The sequence below is a fragment of the Loxodonta africana genome, chromosome 1 (genome assembly GCF_030014295.1).
Source record: "Loxodonta africana isolate mLoxAfr1 chromosome 1, mLoxAfr1.hap2, whole genome shotgun sequence".
Lineage (NCBI taxonomy): Eukaryota > Metazoa > Chordata > Mammalia > Proboscidea > Elephantidae > Loxodonta > Loxodonta africana.
The window spans coordinates 37,853,631-37,872,619 of NC_087342.1; the positions used below are offsets into that span (position 1 = coordinate 37,853,631).

Here is an 18,989-nt window from a genome sequence, read left to right on the forward strand (position 1 = left end):
CCAGAAAGATGTTTACCTGTGTTTTATTGACTACGCAGAGGCATTCCACCGTGTGGATCATAACAAATCGTGGAAAGCATTGCAAAGAATGGGAATTCCTGAAGGCTTAATTGTGCTCAGGGGGAACCTGTACAACGACCAAGAAAGTGGCAGCTGTTGGAACAGAGCAAGGGGATACTGCATGGTTTGAAATCAATAAAGTTGTGTGTCAGGGTTGTATCCTTTTACCACACTTATTCAATCCGTGTATTGAGCAAATAATCTGAGATGGGGACTATATGAAGAAGAAAGGGCTTTGGGATTGGTGGAAGACTCATTAAGAACCTGCCATATGCAGTTGACACCATCTTGCTTGCTCAAAGTGAAGAGAACTTGAAGCATTTACTGATGAAGGTCAAAGGCTACAGCCTTCAGTATGCATTATACTTCAACGTAAAGAAAATAAAAATCCTCACAACTGGACCAATAAGCAGGAATGGAGGAAAAATTGATATTGCCAAGGATTTCATTTTACTTGGATCCACAATCAACACCCATGGAAGCAGCAGTTGGGAAATGAAGTGATGTATTTCATTAGGCAAATCTACTGCAAAAGACCTCTTTAAAGTGTTAAACAGCAAAGATGTCACTTTGAGGATTAAGGTGCACCTGACCCAAGGCATTATATTTCCAATCACCTCATATGCATGGGAAAGCTGGACAATAAATAAGGAAGACTGAAAAAGAACTGTTGCCTTCAAATTATTGTGTTGGTGAAGAATACTGAATATACAATGGACCGCCAGAAGAACAAACAAGTTTGTCTTGGAAGAAATACAGCCAGTGTGCTCCTTGCAAGTGAGGATGGCAAGACTTTGTCTCACATACTTTGGACATGTTATCAGGACCAGTCCCTGGAGAAGGACATCATGTTTGGTGAGGCAGATTTTCAGCAAAAAAGAGGAAGACCCTGGATGAGATGGACTCACACAGTGGCTGCAACAATGGGCTCAAGCATAACAATTGTGAGGATGGTGTAGGACTGGGCAACGTTTTGTTCTGTTGTATACAGGGTTGCTATGAGTCGGAACTAACTGGAGGGCACCTACCAATAATAAGAACAAGAGTATTGGTACAATCCCCTAACACAAGAACTGTAATAGTAATCAACTGGAAGCTGTATATTTAACTTTTCTATTTTATTATTTATAAAACCCCTCCCTTTTGAATTACTAAGCTAATCGTGTTCAATTTCATTCAACATCTACATTAAGGCTAAGAAGAAATTAAAAGATAAATTCTGGAAATAATATAGATCAAATATATAAAACTGACACAGTGGCTGCAACAATGGGCTCAAGCATAATGATTGTGTTTCATTCTCTTACACATGGGGTTGCTGTCAGAACTGACTCGACGGCACCTAACAACAACACATAAAAATATGATTTGAATATCTGAACCTATGTCTCTTACTAGAAGTCTTAGAGCATTAAGACCAAATACATAACTTGCATTTGTATTTCTAATCCTCCTAAATGCACCAATGAGATTAATTTCATTATTACTTACTGTGTGGTATCTATGTCCGCATCAGGCTTGGTGCTCAACTGTTCCAGACAGTGTACAAAAATCTAGATCAAAAATAAGTTTCAGTAATTTGAATGCTCAGATATTGATCTATTTGGACATTAAAAATAATTTTACATATATTAAAATGGAAATACATGCTTTTGATCCCATAGTGATAAAAAATTAAAAGCACCTATTTTTTTAACCCAATTTTTAAATTCTTGAATATATTTTAGGAAAAACCTTTTTTCTTTCTCTCATTCACTTGCTCAACTTTATTTATGTGCTACAAAGCACTGGTCCCAATGAACTCACTCTCCAGAACTGTGAGGAAATGAATTTCTATTCTTTAAAGCCACCAACCTATGGTATTTGTGTTATAGCATCACTAGATGACTAAGACACCTACCTACCATAAAATATCATGCACTCAGAGAAAACGAATAAAGAATATATATTATTTAATACACGACATACATGAAGCATATATACACACACATGCGCATATATATGTAATAGGAGGGGCTGACTAATCATTTGCATTATTTCATGCTTACTGGGCATTATTGTTTTTTAATATTACCTGCATGATATTGACACTTAGTTGGCAAACCTCCTCCTGTGTTTTAGGTTGCTGGAAGACCTGTGAGGAAAAATTCTGGTTAAAATTTTTGGACTCTGCTAAGAAAACAGAACTTCTTGTTTATGAAGTGAGATATAAAAAAGGTAAACACAGACAATGGACTCATTATGGGCAACTTTACTGTGAAGGAAGACGAGATTCAGAGTTGGGCTGCAGGCAGCTTTGCAAGGGTAGGTATCAAGGCTTGAGAAGACACTGGCTCCCTCAGGTGATTAACAATATCCTGGTCAGCCATCTTTTTGCAAACAAGGTGCTAATGCTGCAAGCACTCTACCTAGAACACTTAAACTTTAATTTTTATCAGCCTGTCTTGGAAGCACAAACCAACAAGCCTGTGTAGTTAAACTAAATAAAGCAAGCAAGGAATATGAAGAAAAAGCTCTTGTGCTGAAATGGTCAAAAATTTATGACTGATTCTGAAGAGTTCCTTGAGATACTGTGCAACAGAGATCGACTGAAGAGAAAACTTACGCTGGCTTCTCCCGGCTTGCACTCCAGGACTCCCTTCAGTGCCTGCAGGGAGCACACAATGCACTGCTCAAACTGACAAGGCTGAAGGAAAAAGCCAACACAAGCATCGGTTACCGAGGAAGAGGGAACACAAGCAAATGTGGTCAAACTCTAAATGTCCAGATGTATGGAGAGTAACCGGGACATGAATGAGCTGAGAAGTAATCTCCTAGTTATCTATTATTTTTTTAAATAGTTTATTCTATTTTTGTTGTTGCTGTTCAGAATACACGCAGCAGAACATACACCAGTTCGACAATTTCTACATGTACAATTCAGTGACATTGATTCCATTCTTCGGGTTACGCGACCATTTTTACCCTCCTTTTCTGAGTTGTTCTCCCTCATTAACCTAAACTCAACGTCCCCTAAGTCTCCTATCCAGTCTTTAAATTGCTGTTGTCAGTTTGATTCCATATATAGCTCTTAAAAGAACACAATGCTCAAGACAGGCATTCCTTATAGTTAAGCTAAGCTTTTGTTTGGTTTTCAGAAGACTTCAGGGGATATTTTTGGTTTAAGGTTTAAAGATTATCTTCAGGGCAATTGTTTCAGAGGTTCATTCAGCCGCCATGGTTCCAGAAAGTCCATTTCCATGAAATAGTGAAATTCTGTTCTGCATTTCCCCGCTTTTGATCAAGATTCTGCTATAGGTTGTTTGATCAAAATGTTTAGTAATTTTAGCTGGGCACCATCCAGTTCTTCTGGTCTCATGGCAAAGGAGGCAGTTGTTCATGGAGGGAGTTAGGTACACATTTCATATCCTCACTCTATTCCTGACTCTCCTTCTTCCTCTGTTGCTCCAGGTGAACAGAGACCAATTATTGCACCTTGGATGGTCACTTGCAAGCTTTCAAGACAACAGGCACTACACAAAGAACTAGGAGGTGCAACAGAGCACTAAACACATTCTTAGGCCAATGAACTGGGCTGTCCCAGGAAACCATGACCTTAAACCTCCAAACCAAGAAATCAAATTCCATGAAGTATTTGGTTGTACATAAGCAGCCTCAGCAGCTACCCTTCTTCCTTTTCTGTAATACAGCTTTTGCCAATTCAACTTTTTACAGGTGTACAACTCATTAATGGCAATTACATTAATCAGCTGTGCAACCCTACCCTTAATCAACGCAATTGTTCATCACTGTAAACAATAACCCCTCCCTTTCCCCCCACCTTTCCACCCCAGGTAACCACTAATAAACTTTGGTCTCTATACATTTGCCTATTCTTGTCTTTTTATATCAGTCAGGTCATATAATATTTGTCCTTTTGTGATCGACTTATTTCACTTAGCATAGTGTCTTCAAGCTCTATCCATATTGTAGCATGTATCAAGACATTTCCTAGTCATTTAGATTTAGACTTGGCATTGGTTTGCACTTAGTATTTTAAAATGTGGAAACCCTGGTGGCGTAGTTGTTAAGAGCTACCACTGCTAACCAAAAGGTTGGCAGTTCGAACACACCACGTGCTCCTTGGAAACTCCATGGGGCAGTACTACTCTGTCCTAAAGGGTCGCTATGAGTCGGAATTGACTCGACAGCAATGGGTTTTATGGTTTATTTAAAAATGGATAAAATTTTCAGACTCTACACCTAATTCAACTAGAATAGAAATGAGGTATCACTGAAATTTTTCTTCAAAAGTTTATTCTTCTGAGAGGCAAATAACAAGATAAGGAACACAGGTAGCAAATTTACATTTTAAAAGCAACTTCCACTATGTACTCGGGGATGACCCCAGCCACATCTCAGTGTTAATAACAATGATCTGGACAAGGCACAAGATCTTTCATTCAAAAAAACATTATAAACAATCTTCTATACACATTAAGTCAGAAAATAAAACTTGCAAATATATTCAACAAATGGCATTTAAAGGTAACTTTGAATGTATCCTAACATCTTAGCTTCTAACTGTATTTTCAGCTTTACTTGGTGCCAGGCTCTGCCCTAGGTAGTGGGGATACAGGAGGGAATAAGACAGAGCTTTCACAAAGTTTGTATTCTAGTGTGGAGATACTGCCATAAAACAACAGTAAAAAAACAGAAAAGTTAAAAACATACATAAATAAAATAATTGCAAACTAGAATAAGTGCCATGAAGAAAACAACCGGGAACTCAGAGAAAATGGAGGGGGTATGCATTCAACAGAACAGTCAAGAAGAACTTGGGATGGTGGGCGCCATGTAAGCTGAGAGCTAGAGGACCAGAGTGGCCAGCTGTGGGAAGAAAGCGCAGGAAGAGCAGGAGAGGTTCTCAAGGGGAGAACCACACACACTTAGGCCCTGAGGCAGGACAAAACCTGATGTGGTTGAGGAGAATAGGAGACCTACACAGCACAGTCACTGAGAGTGCACACAGGGTGCCACCAGATGAGGCCAGAAGTCCCGATTTTATTCCAAGAGCACAGGAGCCACAGAAGGCTCCAAGATTAACAAAACAGCTCCATGCAAAAAATAGAGAGCAAGTACCTCTCCTCAATAAACACTTCAATTTCTAAAAGCGTCTGGGAAAAAATATTGAACAAAAGAAAATGATACATGTATAACAATAAAAAAAAGAGACAATTTTATTTTCTTACAAAAAAGAACTCAGACTTAATGAAAGCTAACAGAAAGCCACGGCTCCCTGTCATTTTGCTACTGCACTGTGTACCAGAGGGCATCATAAAGAATATACCAAATGTAGAACAAAAACAAAAATACAATAAAGGAATACAGGATGAAATAACAACTGCACAGAAAGAATTTAAAGAGTCAAAACACTGGTTAGGTTACTGGCCTTATCTACCAAAAACACCTCTCTCAGAAGGTATGAAAATTAAGATAATAATCATAATAATAATGGTGACTATTAAATCCAGAATTCAACTGTGGGCATTTAGATGTCGACGTTTATGTGTTGGTGCTTAGATTTCTTGTATTAAAATTTGAACTTGATTTTTATTAGTTGTTTATAACCATATTAGTACAACAGATACTGAACACTAAAAATCAATGAGTAGTTTCAGTAAAAATGAGCAGACAGATGATGGTTTAAACATTTAGCTACTCTTTTCTCTCAGCAGTAGGAAGCTGTATAGCTCTGTGTATGGACAGTGAATCATCCAGTTAGCTGACTACAAGGGGTTATCACAAATCACCCCAGTTCTTCTGAAAGAAGACAATTCTCAGAATTATCCAAATTGAAAAAAGATGGAAACCATTTTCAAGATGAGAAGAAAACAGGATGCTTTGAAGAAGCTGTTTCAGAGCACTGTAAATTAAGTTCAAATTAGAGATAATGCTTCAGCTGGAAGAACAGTCCCAGTGAGGCAAACCTTAGCGTTCATTCTTCATTTAACTTGATAGACCGTTCTCACATCACAGTAAGGGGAAAGAGAAAAGTATTCTCACTTCAAACAAATGGGACTGGTACTATGAAAATGTTAAGAAAATATAAATTATAGGTATGTCATCCATATTGTAAGCACTCTGCAGATGTTAATTAGGTTAAAATACTCAAAGCTGGAAAAGAGGCTTGTGCTCTTAATTTGCCTTTTAAGAACATCCACACTGAAAGGCTAAAAAACTTACTCTGCTTTATTGAGTCCATAGTGTTAGCATGGTTCTTTAAAAACATCAAAGTAGAAAAATGTATTGGCTGACTCTAGATCTGTGCCTTCCCTTTGACTCTAGATCTGTGCCTTCCCTTTGACTCTAGATCTGTGCCCTCCCTTGAGTCACTCATTCACAAGGTATACTGGTGTCTAGAGCTTTCTCTCCTGAACATATTTATGTGGCTTGTACGAGAGATATCAAACACGAAATTAGTTACTTATGGTTACAATTTTTACTATTATAGTTAAATCTTAAAAATTAACTACAAACAAACTTCTGTAGCAACCATTTCAAAGTATTTTCACAACTGCTTATCTACGAATATTAGCTAAAAAAAAAAAAAGTCCTGTGAGAGACATTAAGGACTTATGCAATGAGAACTATAAAACACTGCTGAGAGAGATTATGGAAGACTTAAATAAATGTTCCCTGTTTATGGATTGGAAGACTTAGTATTGTTAAGGTACCAATACTACCCCATGCAATTTATAGATTCAATGCAATCTCGATGAAAATTCAAACAGCCTTCTTTACAGAAATAGAAAAACTAATCCTCAACCTTTTATGAAATGGCAAGAGACCCCAAAGAGCTAAAGCAATGTTGAAAGAGAAGAACAAAGTAAAAGGATTCACACTTTCTGACTTTACAACATACTATACAGTTACAGTAATCAATGCAGCCTGGTACTGGTATAACAATAGATACACAGACCAATGGAACAGAATTGAGAGTCCAGAAATAAATACACACATCTACGATCAACTGATTTTTGACAAGGGTGCTAAGTCCATTCAATGGAGAAAGAAGAGTGTTTCAAGAAACAGTACTGGGAAAATTGGATTTCCACATGCAAAAAATAAAACAGGACCAATGCCTCATACCATACACACAACAGAAAAATTCAAAATGGAATGAGGCATTGGTCTTGTTTTATTGCAAACTAAAACAATAAAATTCTTACAGGAAATGGCAGGGATAACACTGTCAGGCCTACCTTTCAAGAGTGGATTTATCTAATATAATAACAAAAGCACTGACAGCAAAAGACAAAATAACTAAATGAGACCTCATAAAAATTAAAGACTTTTGTTCATTAAAGGACTTTATCAAAAAAGTAAAAAGAAAAGCTACCCACTGGAAGAATATCTTCGGAAATCACATATGCGATAAGTATCTAGTAACTTAGATATGTATAAAACTTTGACAACTTAGCAATACAATTGTAAAATGGGCAAAAGACCTGAACAAACATTTCACCAAAGAGGACATACAAATGGCCACCAAACACATGCAAAGATGCTCAATGTCATCAGCCATCAGAGAGATGTAATTCAAAGCCACAATGAAATACCATTTCAACCTCACTAGGATGGCTAAGATCAAAAAAAAAAAAAAAAAAAAAGGAAATAATAAATGTTGGTAAGGATGTGGAGAAATTGGAGTCCTTACCCATTGCTGGTGAGAATGCAAAATGGTAGAGCCATTGTGAAAATGGTGCGGTGGTTCTTATCCTAGGTATACACCCAAAAGACTTGAAGGCAGAGACTCAAAAACAGGCTTGTACACCAATGTTCACTGCAGCACTATTCACAATAGCCAAAAGGTAGAAACGACTCAAATGCCCATCAACAGAAAAATGGATAAACAAATGTGGTGCATATATATAATGGAATACTACTCAGTCAGTAGGAGAAATGAAGTCTTGACACATGCTACAATATGGATGGACCTTGAAGGCATTATGCTGAGTGAAACAAGTTAATCACAAAAGGAGAATTATTGTATGACTTCACTTATACAAAAATATAAGGAAAAGCAAATGTACAGAGACCAAAGTTTATTAGTGGTTACTGGGGTGGAAGGGAATGGAAAAGGGGAGGCTAACGGTGATGGAAACATTGCATTAATGGTAGTGTTGCACAGCCAATTACTGTAATTGCTGCCAAGTTGTACACGTGTAAAAAGTTGAATTGGAAAGTGTTGTGTGATAGATATATTTACAACAACAACAAAAGAATAGCTGCTGAGACTGCTTGTGTACAACCAAACACCTCATGGGATTTGGTTTCTTGGTTTGGAGGTTTAGGGTCATGATTTCATGGGACATCCCAGTTAAATGGCCTAATAATGTGTTTAGTGCTTCTGTTCTACCTCCTATTTCATTTCATAGTGCCTGGGGTCTTAAAGTTTGCAAGTAGCCATCCAAGTCAAAACAATTTGTCTCTATTCACCTGGAGCAACAGAGGAAGAAAGCAATCCAGAAACAGGAGGAGGATATGGAATGTATGACTAATTGCCTTTGTCATGAGACCAGGAGAACTGGATGGTGCCTGGTTACCATTACTGAACACTTTGATCAAAGATTCCATAGAATAATCCTGATCAAAATGGGTAAAATGCAGACTAGAATGCTCATGGGCTCCAGAACTTCTGGAGCCATGGAGGGTGGATGAACCCCTTAAACTGTTCCCTTGAGATAATCTTTAAACCTTAAACCAAAAATATCCCCTGAAATCTTCTTAAAACCAAACAATAGTTTAGCTTAACCTTAGGGGGCCGTGAGTTTATGTTAATCAGGAGGAATAACTCAAAAAAGAAGGGTGAGAATGGTTGCATAACTCAAAGAATTAATCAATGTCACTGAGTTGTATACGTAGACATGGTTAAAATGGTGTACATTTTGCTTTGTATAACAACAAAAAAATAAAATTTAGGGAAACAAATGTCCTGCAATATGACAGCTATCATACAAACACACATGGGGTCAAGCACATGTGCAAGAAGGACATAACGTCATAACTATTTGACAGCTAATTTTTTTGAATTTATGTCTGCTCTTTTTTTTTAAATAAAGCATACACACTTGAAAAGTTCTATATTTTCAACTTGAACATATATATACACACATATATATATTTTTTTCCTGTGCAGAAGATTGATATAAGGATATGAGGCAGGTATCATGAGCCAGGAGTCAAAGTGACCTGATGTCTACTCTGAACTGGCCATTTCATTTTGAGCAAGTTATTTAATTTATGATAAGGGCAATGACCTCTCCTGGATCTGTCTTGCAAGTCTGTTGCAATGTTGAAGCAAGATAAGGTTTTATGAAGGACCTTTGAAAGCAGTAAAGCATAACATAAACTTGAGTCTTATTAACATAAGGAGGTCCAGTTATTCCAAGCATTAATTTAATAAATTAGCCCATAGTATGTCATTTAACCTTAACCAACAACACTGTGAAAAATTATTATGCTCTCTTCTTCATAAATAAACAAAAAAAGATCAGAGAGGTTAAATGTGTTCTTTAAGATCACGTGGATCAGCAGGGAGCACAGCAAAAAAGGTGCGCTGGTCAGACGCACTAAGCCATCCCTCTGCAACAAAGACCCAAAAAACCTAGTAGAACAGATACAGACATCAATCCTGGAGCCCTGAACCTTAAATGAAGAGATAAAGTATTAGATTGGAAGCTACTGAGAAGAAACTGATTGAAAACAGTGAATGGGTAGAGGGAGAGAGTGGAGGTCTCCTGCGGACCAGCACAGCACAGCATAGGCATCTTGAGATAAAGCCAAAAACCCTGCACGAACAGCACAAAAAGGCACCTTCATGTAACTCCCAATAGGAGACAGAGGAATGGCGTGGACACATCCAGAATGAAGAAAGGTTTTATTTGCTGGCTGCAGCTCAAGAGAAGTACCCAGATACTGTCACATGGTACCCAGAGGAGCACGCTACTACAATGGCACCCTTCTGGCAAGCAGTGGGAAGAATCACCCCATCACAGCAGTCCTGACTGTGGTGGACCACAATACAAACCACCACTAACCACCCCACCCCCCGCATCTAGACCCATCTGCCTCCTTCAAGCCCCCTCTCACCTCTCTCTTCTTGCCAGCCACACCCTGGCTTGCTGCAGCCCAGTAACCCGGGTCTGCACACTTCCTTACCCGCTGGCTAGGCAGCTGCGTCACAGCAGAGACCTGGCCTCCTGCCTTCCTTCCATGCTGGCTCCATGCTGCTACACAGCAGCTGGGCGACCCAGCCTTGCACCTGTGCCCCCTTCCCCTGGTGGCTTCACATGACTGCACTGCAGTTGGGTGGCCCAGCCCCATACCCGCACCTCCCACCTCCTTGCCAGCTCTGCCTCATTGTCCCACAGCTGAGCTTCCTGGACCACACCCCTACATCCCCATAAGCTCCGCCACAGCCGAGGACCAGGACCTGTGTCCCTCTCCCCCAAGTGCTGCAGCTGAGCGATCTAGCCCCATGCCCCTCCTGTTGCGCCACAGCTGAGCAACCTAACCACATGTCTCTCCCATCCCACTGGATCTGACAGCTGCCCTGCAGCTGAGCCTCCTGGCTCCGTGCTCTCCCTATCTGCTGGTCCTGCCTGGCTACATCACAGCTGAGTGACTTTCCCTGCCCTTCTGGATATGGCATTGAGAGCTATTGTGCCAACAGACAAGCAAGCACCAAAGCACTCCTAGCCCATCCACACTGAAATATCGAAACAAAACAAAAAAATAGAAGGAAACAAATATACAATCAATCAACAAAGAAAATAATAGCTGAATGCCTTTGAGAAGCAGACAATATCAAAATATATAAAAAACCAGGACAAAACTGGCTTCAAACAAGTGACCAAAATAAAGAAACAGATGATCTTCCAATAGTAGAAAAGGCGATGGACTACCCGATATGAAATTCAAAGGACTAATATTTAGTGCTCTCTAAGAAATTAGGACAGAAATAAAGGAAAACACAGACAAAATCAAGGAAAAAAAAAAAAAAAGACACAATCATAGGAAACACAGACAAAAGCACAAACAAAGCAATAGAAAAATTCAGGAAAATAATACAAGAACAAAAGGTCAGAATAAACAAATAATTAGAAATCATACAAAAACAGCAACTAGAAATCCAAAAGATAAACAACAAATTTCAGAAATGGACAATTCAACAGAAGATTTTAGGAGCAAATTTGAAACAACAGAAGACAGAATCAGCAAGACTGAAGACAAATCAATGAATACCACTTTGAGGAAAAATCAGAAAAAAGAATGAAGAAAACCTAAGAGTTATGTGGGACACAATCAAGAACAAAGATTGACTTATATAAAACCTTGAAAAATAAAAAAATGCCACACAAGAATAATATATCCTGCAAAACTCTCTCTCAAATGTGATGGTGAAATTAGGACATTTCCAGATGAACAGAAATTAAGGGAATTTGTAAAAATCAAACAAAACTTAGAAGAAATATTAAAAGGATTCATTTGTTTAGAGAACCAACAACATCAGACAACAACATGAGGCTAGGACAAAGGACAGCATCAGCCAGATACCAACCTAGGTAAAGAACTCTCAATAATAAAACTAAAAGATTTTAAACAGGGAACAAAAGACATCAATCTTTAAGTGACAACCTCAAAACAATAAGAGGGGTAATAAACAGTGTAGGTATAGAACTTTCAAATAAAGAGGAAATCAAGGTGATATCAAGTAATAAATGACTGGTTCAAACTTAGGAAGATAAGTGTGAATTTTAACGCAACCACAAAGATAATTAACAAACTTACTCATCAAAATAAAAAAGAAGAAAAACAAAGACTTAATAAACACAAAATCTATAACAACAAATGAAATGAAAAGAAAATCCACAAACAAAAGGATCTCAGCACAGGAAAGTGTCAGCACCATAAACAAAAAGCACAACAAAATGCTAGCAATTATCTCACAGCTATCAATAATCACACTGAATGTAAATGGCTTAAATGCACCCATAAAGAGGCAGACAGCGACAGAATGGATTAAAAAAAAATGACTCATAAATATGCTGTTTACAGGAAACACACCTCAGACACAAAGATATAAATATATTAAAAATCTAAGGATGGAAAAAAATACATCAAGCAAACAGCAACCAAAAAAGAGCAGGAGTGGCAACACTCATCTCAGATAAAACAGACTTTAAGGTAAAATTAACCATAAAAGACAAGGAAGGACATTATATAATGATCAGAGGGACAATCTACCAAGAAGACATAACCTTAATAAATATCTATGCACCCAATGACAGGGCTCGAAAATACATAAAACAAACTCTAACAGTACTAAAAATAAAAAGTTCATTGTATGTATTAGTATTTTTAACATAAACTCATATGTATCAGTTGCTGCCAAAGTCAACTCGGACTCACGGTGACCCCACGTGTGTACAAGAAGGACTTCTCAAGGGCTGATTTTTCAGAAATAGATTGCCAGGCCTTTCTTCCAAGGTACCTCTGGGTGAGCTAGAACCTCCAACTTTTCAGTTAACAGCCAAGATTGTTGACTATCTGCATTATTAGTAATATTAAATCACCATCAATAAATTATTTGCTCTTTTCCTCCTATACAACTGAGTAAAACTGATGCTCATGGAAGGCCCTTGTCATGCATATCCTGAGATGCTCCAGGACCTCATGGTATTACTGCTCCAGTTTATAAATCACCAGGACCAAGGTTCCCCTAGTTCCTCTCTACCTTTATAAGAAATTATAATGCTTTTACTACATTCTGAAATTATAGTGCAGATTCAGACTTGCATATTACAACCATGCCAAAAGACAAATGTCTCATACTACTCCACAATTCATTGTGGTGCTGGCAAAGAATACTGAATATATCATGCTGCCAGAAGAATGAAGAAGTCAGTTTTGGAGGGAGCATAGCCAGAATGATCCTCAGAAGTGCGAATGATGAGAATTTGTCTTGCTTATTTTGCATACATAATGAGGAAAGACCAATTGCTAGAACAGGACACTATGCTTGGTAAAGTGGAAAAAAGAAGAAAACCCTCTATGCAACGTACTGACATGGTGGCTGTAACAATAGGCTCAAACATACGAAAAACTGTGAGAATAGCCCAGGACCAGGAAAAGTTTTGTTCTGTTATATATTAGGTCACTATAGATATGAGCTGATTCTACAGTAACTAACAATGGCATACCTCACTAACAAAATAAGTGCTTAGTGGAAGTCTCAAAAGGAATTCTGGTAGTACAGTGGTTATATCACTCGGCTGCTAACAAAAAGGCCGGCAGTTCAAACCCACCAACAACTCCACAGAGGAAAAATGTGGTGGTCTGCTTCTGTAAAGATTACAGCCTTGGAATCCCTATGGGGCAGTGCTACTCTGTCCTATAGGGTCACTATAAGTTTGAATCTACTGGATAGCAAGGAATTTAGAAGTCTCATGAGCTCAAAGCTCCCCATTCCACTTAGAATGCAAATCAATGGGATTTTGAATCAACTCGGGGCCAGAGTCATTGTCAGTTTGTAGGTTTAACAGAATCTGCCAGTTGATTTAAATTAGGTACAATTTTGAATATTTTATTGTTTTTGAGGGGTTAGAGAACTAACTACCCAACCGATTCCATCAAAATACTTCACACAAGCACAATCGAGAAAAAAAGTTTGCACGTGATCGGAGTTCCAGAACATGGGGAGAAAAGGAAAATACAGAGAAGACTGTTGAAGATCTGCTGGCAGAAAACGTCCCAAGTATCATGAAAGATGAAAAGCTGACCATTCAAGAAGCTCAACGAACTCCATATAGGATAGAACACAAGAGTCTCCAAGACATATCATAATCACGTTTGCCAAAACCAAAGGCAAAGAAAGAATCCTGACAACAGCTTGAGAAAAACAAAAAGTCATTTACAAAAGGAAAACAGTAAGACTAAGTTCTGATTACTCAACAGAAACTACACAGGCAAGAAGGCAATGGGATAACATATATAAAACCTTGAAAGAAAAAACTGCCAACCAAGAAGAATATATACTGCAAAACTCTTTCTCAAATATGATGGTGAAATTAAGACACTTCCAGATAAACAGAAATTATGGGAATTTGTGAAAACCACACCCAACTTACAAGAAATATTAAAAGGGAGGCCTTCGGTTAAAGAATCAACCAAATCATAGTCTAGAACACAGGACAGCATTAACCAGATAACAACCTAGGTAAAGGATTCTCAATAATAAAACAAAGCTAAAAGACTTAAAACAGGACAACAGAGATGTCAATCTCTAAATGGCAACAAACTCAGAACTACAAAAGGGGGAGTAAACAGTGTTTAAATGGAAAGAAAGTCAAGGCAATATCAAGTAACAAAAGACTAGCTCAAACTAAGGAAGATAAGAATAAATTTCAAGGAAATCAAAAGGAAGTTAACAAACCTACTAATCAAAATAAAAAAGAAGAAACATATAAAGACTCAGTAAACACAAAATATATAATAATGAAAGAAAAGAAAACCCATAAGCAAAAGGAACTCAACGCGAGGAAGAAGAGCAAAGAAAACGTCAGCACCACCAAAAAAAAAAAAAAAACACAAAATACAACAGCAATAAACTCACACGTATTGATAATCACACTGGAGGTAAATGGCCTAAATGCACCTGTAAGGAAACAGAGAGTTGCAGAACGGATTAAAAAAACATGACCCATAAATATGCTGTCTACAGGAAACACACCTCAAACACAAAGACATACATATATTTAAAATTTAAGGATAAAAAACATATATAAAGCAAACAACAACCAAAAAAGATAAAAGAGACTTGAAGGCAAAATCAACCATAAAAAACAAAGAAGGACATTAGGCAATGATTAAAGAGACGATCCACCAAGAAAATATAATATTAATAAATAAATATCTAAACACCAAACGACAGGGCTCCCAAATACAGAAAACAAACAGCATTGAAAATAAACAGTTCCAAAAGTATAGTAGGAGACTTCAACATACCACTCTCAGTGAACAACAGAACAGAACAGAAAGAAATTCTGTAAAGATACTGAACACCTAAAGGTCAAAATCAACCTACTTGATCTCACATAGAACACTCTGCCCAGCAGCAGCAAAGTACACGTTCTTTTCCAATGCACATGGAACAGTCTCCAAAAGAGACCAGGTTAGGCCACAAAGCAATCCTCAAAAAAAACCCAAAACACTGAAATGATACAAAGCATCTTCTCTGATCACAACACCATAAAAGTGGAAATTAGTAACAGGAAGGGCAAGGAAAAACAACCAAATACATGGAAACTGAATAAAACCTTGCATAAAAACCAGCTGGTAATAGAAGACATCAAAGACGGAATCAAAAAACTCCTAGAAGGAAAGGAGAATAAAAATACGTCATACCAAAACCTTTGGGACGAAGCAAAGGCAGTGCTCAGAAGTTAATTTATAGCAATAAATGCACACATCAAAAAATAATAATCTCTAGGCCCTGAAATTGAAGAGGTTAAAAAAAAAAAAGCCATGGCCCAGACGGCTCCACTGGAGAATGGTACAAAACAATTCAGAAAAGAGCTCACAAACTATTTCAGAGCACAGAAAAAACGAAAGATATTCCAGACTTCATTCTATGAAACCAGCATAACCCAAAGTCAAGCAAAAACACTACAAAAAAAGGAAATTACAGACCAATATTTCTCACGAATATAGATGCAAAATCGCTCAAGAAAATTTTAGCCAACAGAATTCAGCATCATATCAAAAAATAACACACCAAGACCAAGTGGGATTCATATCAGGTATGCAAGGATGGTTCAACATTACAAAATCAATCAATGTAATCCACCACATAAACAGAACAAAAGAAAAGAATCTCATGATCATCTCAGTTGACCCAGAATAGGCAGGGCTTTCCATACACCAACAGAGAGAACTAAGTATGAATAGGAAATCAGGAAAACAATACCATTCATAATGACACCTAACAAAATAAAATGCTTAGGAATAAATCTAAACAGGGATGTAAAAGACCTAGAAAAAGAAAACTACAAAACACTACTGCAAGAAATCAAAAGAGACCTAAATAAATGGAAAAACATACCATGCTCATGGATAGGAATCCTCAATATTGTAAAAATACCAGTTCTACCCAAAGCAATGTTCCCATATAATGCAATCCCAATCCAAATACCAACAGCATTCTTTAACAAGATGGAAAAACTAATCATTAACTTTTATATGGAAAGAAAGAGGTCCCGAAAACGTAAAGCATTATTGACAAAGAAGAACAAAGTAGGAGGTCTCACACTACCTGATATCAGAACCTACTATACCAGCCACAGTCAAAACAGCCTGGTACTGGTTCAACAACAGACACACAGACAAATGAAACAGAATTGAGAGCCCAGATGTAAATCCATCCACCTATAGTCAACCGACATTTTACAAAGGCCCAAAGTCCATTAAATGGGAAAAGGCAGTCTCTTTAACAAACAGTACCAGCAAAATTGGATGTCCATCTGTAAAAAAATGAAACAGGACCCACACGTCACACCATATACAAAAACGAATTCAAAATGGATTAAAGACCTGAATATAAAACCAAAAACTATATAGATCACGGAAGAAAAAGTAGAGACCCAATACATCATCATAAATAGGAAACAAACCATAACTGGCAACGCACAAACACCAGAAGACAAATTGATAAGTGGGATCTCCTAAAAACATAACATTTATGCTCATCAAAAGACTTTACCAAGACAGTAAAATAAGAACCTACCTACTGGGAAAAAATTTTTGGCTGCAACATATCCAACAAGGGTCTAATCTCTAAAATCTATGATACTGCAACACCTGAATAACAAAAAGACAATCCAATTAAAAAATGGGCAAAGGATACGAACAGACACATCACCAAAGAAGACCTTCAGGTGGCTAAAAGACATATGAGGAAATGCTTGTGATCATTAGCCATTACAGAAATATAAGTCAAAATTACAATGGGATACCACATCGCCCCAACATTGCTGGCACAAATCAAAGTAACGAAATAACAAATGTTAGAGAGGATGCGCTGAGACTAGAACTCTTACACTGCTGATAGGAATGTAAAACGGTACAACCACTATGGAAAATGGTATGGCGTCTCCTTAAAAAGTTAGAAATAGAAATACCATATGATCCAGTAATCCTACTCTAAAGATATATCCTACAGAAACAAGAGCGGTCACACGAATAGACATATGCACACCCATGTAAATGTAAAATAGTTCAAATTCCACATTCCAAAACCAGGAATTTCCCAACTCCCCCTTTGTGGCTCAAAACAGAATTTCCTACCTAAGAACCCATCAACGGATGAATGGCTAAACAAATTATGGCAAATACACACAACAGAATACTACACAAAGATGAAGAACAACGATGACTCCATGAAACATCTCACAACATGGATGAATCTGGAGGGCATTATGCTGAGTAGAATAAGTCAATCACAAAAGGACAAATATTGTATGAGACCACTATTATAAAAATTCAAGAAAAACTTTACACACAGGAAAAAAAAAACAATCTTTGATGGCTATGGCGGGGGGCGGGGTGAGGAAGGAAGACCACTAATTAGATAGACAAAAAAAAAAAAGTTAAGTGATAACTCTGATAAAGGAAAAGATAGTACACATTATAGGGGAAGTCAGCACAGTGTGACCAAGGTAAAGTTACAGAATAGATGGATGGAGCTTGAAGACATCATGCTGAGTAAAATAAGTTAATCACAAAAGGGCAAACATTATATGATCTTACTTATGTAAAAAGACAATAAAAGGACATTGTACAGAGACCAAAGCCTACTTGTGGTTACCAGGGGCGAAAGGAGGAGGGAAAGGGGTGACCAACGGTGATGGAAAAATCACATTGATTAAGGGTAGGGTTGCACAACTGATTATTGTAATTGCTGTTGATAAGTTTACACCTATAAAAAGTTGTGTGACAGACACATTTACAACAACAACAACAAAAAGAGTAGCTGCTTGAGGCTGCTTATATACAACCAAACAACTCATGGGGCTTGGTTCGTTGGTTTGGAGCATTAGGGTCATGGTTTCATTGCTTCTGTTATATCTCCTAGTTTGTTGCATAGTGCCTGGGGTTTTAAAAGCTTGCAAGCAGCCATCTGAGGCACAACAATTTGTCTCTACTTGCCTGGAAAAGCAGAGGAAGTAGGTGAGTCAGCAACAGGAGGAGGATAGGGGATGTGCGGCTAATTGCCTCCATGAGCAACTGCTACCTCTGCCACGAGACCGGAAGAACTGGATGGTGCCTGGCTAACATTACTGAACATTTTTGTTACAATACTACAGTGGAATTTTGATCCAAAGGAGGAAAATGCAGAACAGAACTGTAAATTCTCATGGGCTCCAGACTTTCTGGAGCCATGGAGGCTAGATTAACCCCTGAAACTACTGCCTTGAGATAATCTTTAAGCCTTAAACCCAAAATATCCCTGAAGTCTTCTTAAAACCAAATAATACTTTGGCTTAACTAGTAAGAAAGTCTGTCTTCAGCACAGTGCTCTTTTAAGAACTATCTATATGGGATCAAATTGACAACAACAACTCAAAAGATTACACTGGAAACTTTGGGGACAGTAAGTTTATGGTAATGATGGAGGAACAACTCAGAAAAGGAGAGTGAGAATGTTTGCACAACTGGAAGAATGTAATCAATGTCAACTGAATTGTACATGGAGAAACAGTTGAATTGGTGTATCTTTTTGCTGTGTATATTTTCAGCAATAACAAAACAAATTTTCCCTCTCAAAGGAAGATTATCAGTAAGAAGTACAGAAACCTTTGGAAAAGAAATATTGCATGGAATCCTTT

The 18,989-nt window shown here is 37.7% G+C and overlaps 1 protein-coding gene across 12 annotated transcripts in view; it reads right to left on the reverse strand.

Annotated features, from left to right (window-relative positions):
• The window catches only part of EXOC2 (exocyst complex component 2), a 330,347-nt gene that overhangs the window by 154,049 nt on the left and 157,309 nt on the right, over positions 1-18,989 (reverse strand). For 11 of the 12 annotated variants that reach the window (XM_064279802.1, XM_064279801.1, XM_064279798.1 and 8 more), the window contains 3 exons: positions 2,666-2,746; positions 2,135-2,194; positions 1,552-1,613 (listed from right to left, as the gene is read on the reverse strand). In XM_064279802.1, the coding sequence (XP_064135872.1) occupies positions 1,552-1,613; positions 2,135-2,194; positions 2,666-2,746 (203 nt within the window). The remainder of the gene's footprint in view (positions 1-1,551; positions 1,614-2,134; positions 2,195-2,665; positions 2,747-18,989) is intronic. The other variant, XM_064279793.1, reaches the window with a different exon arrangement.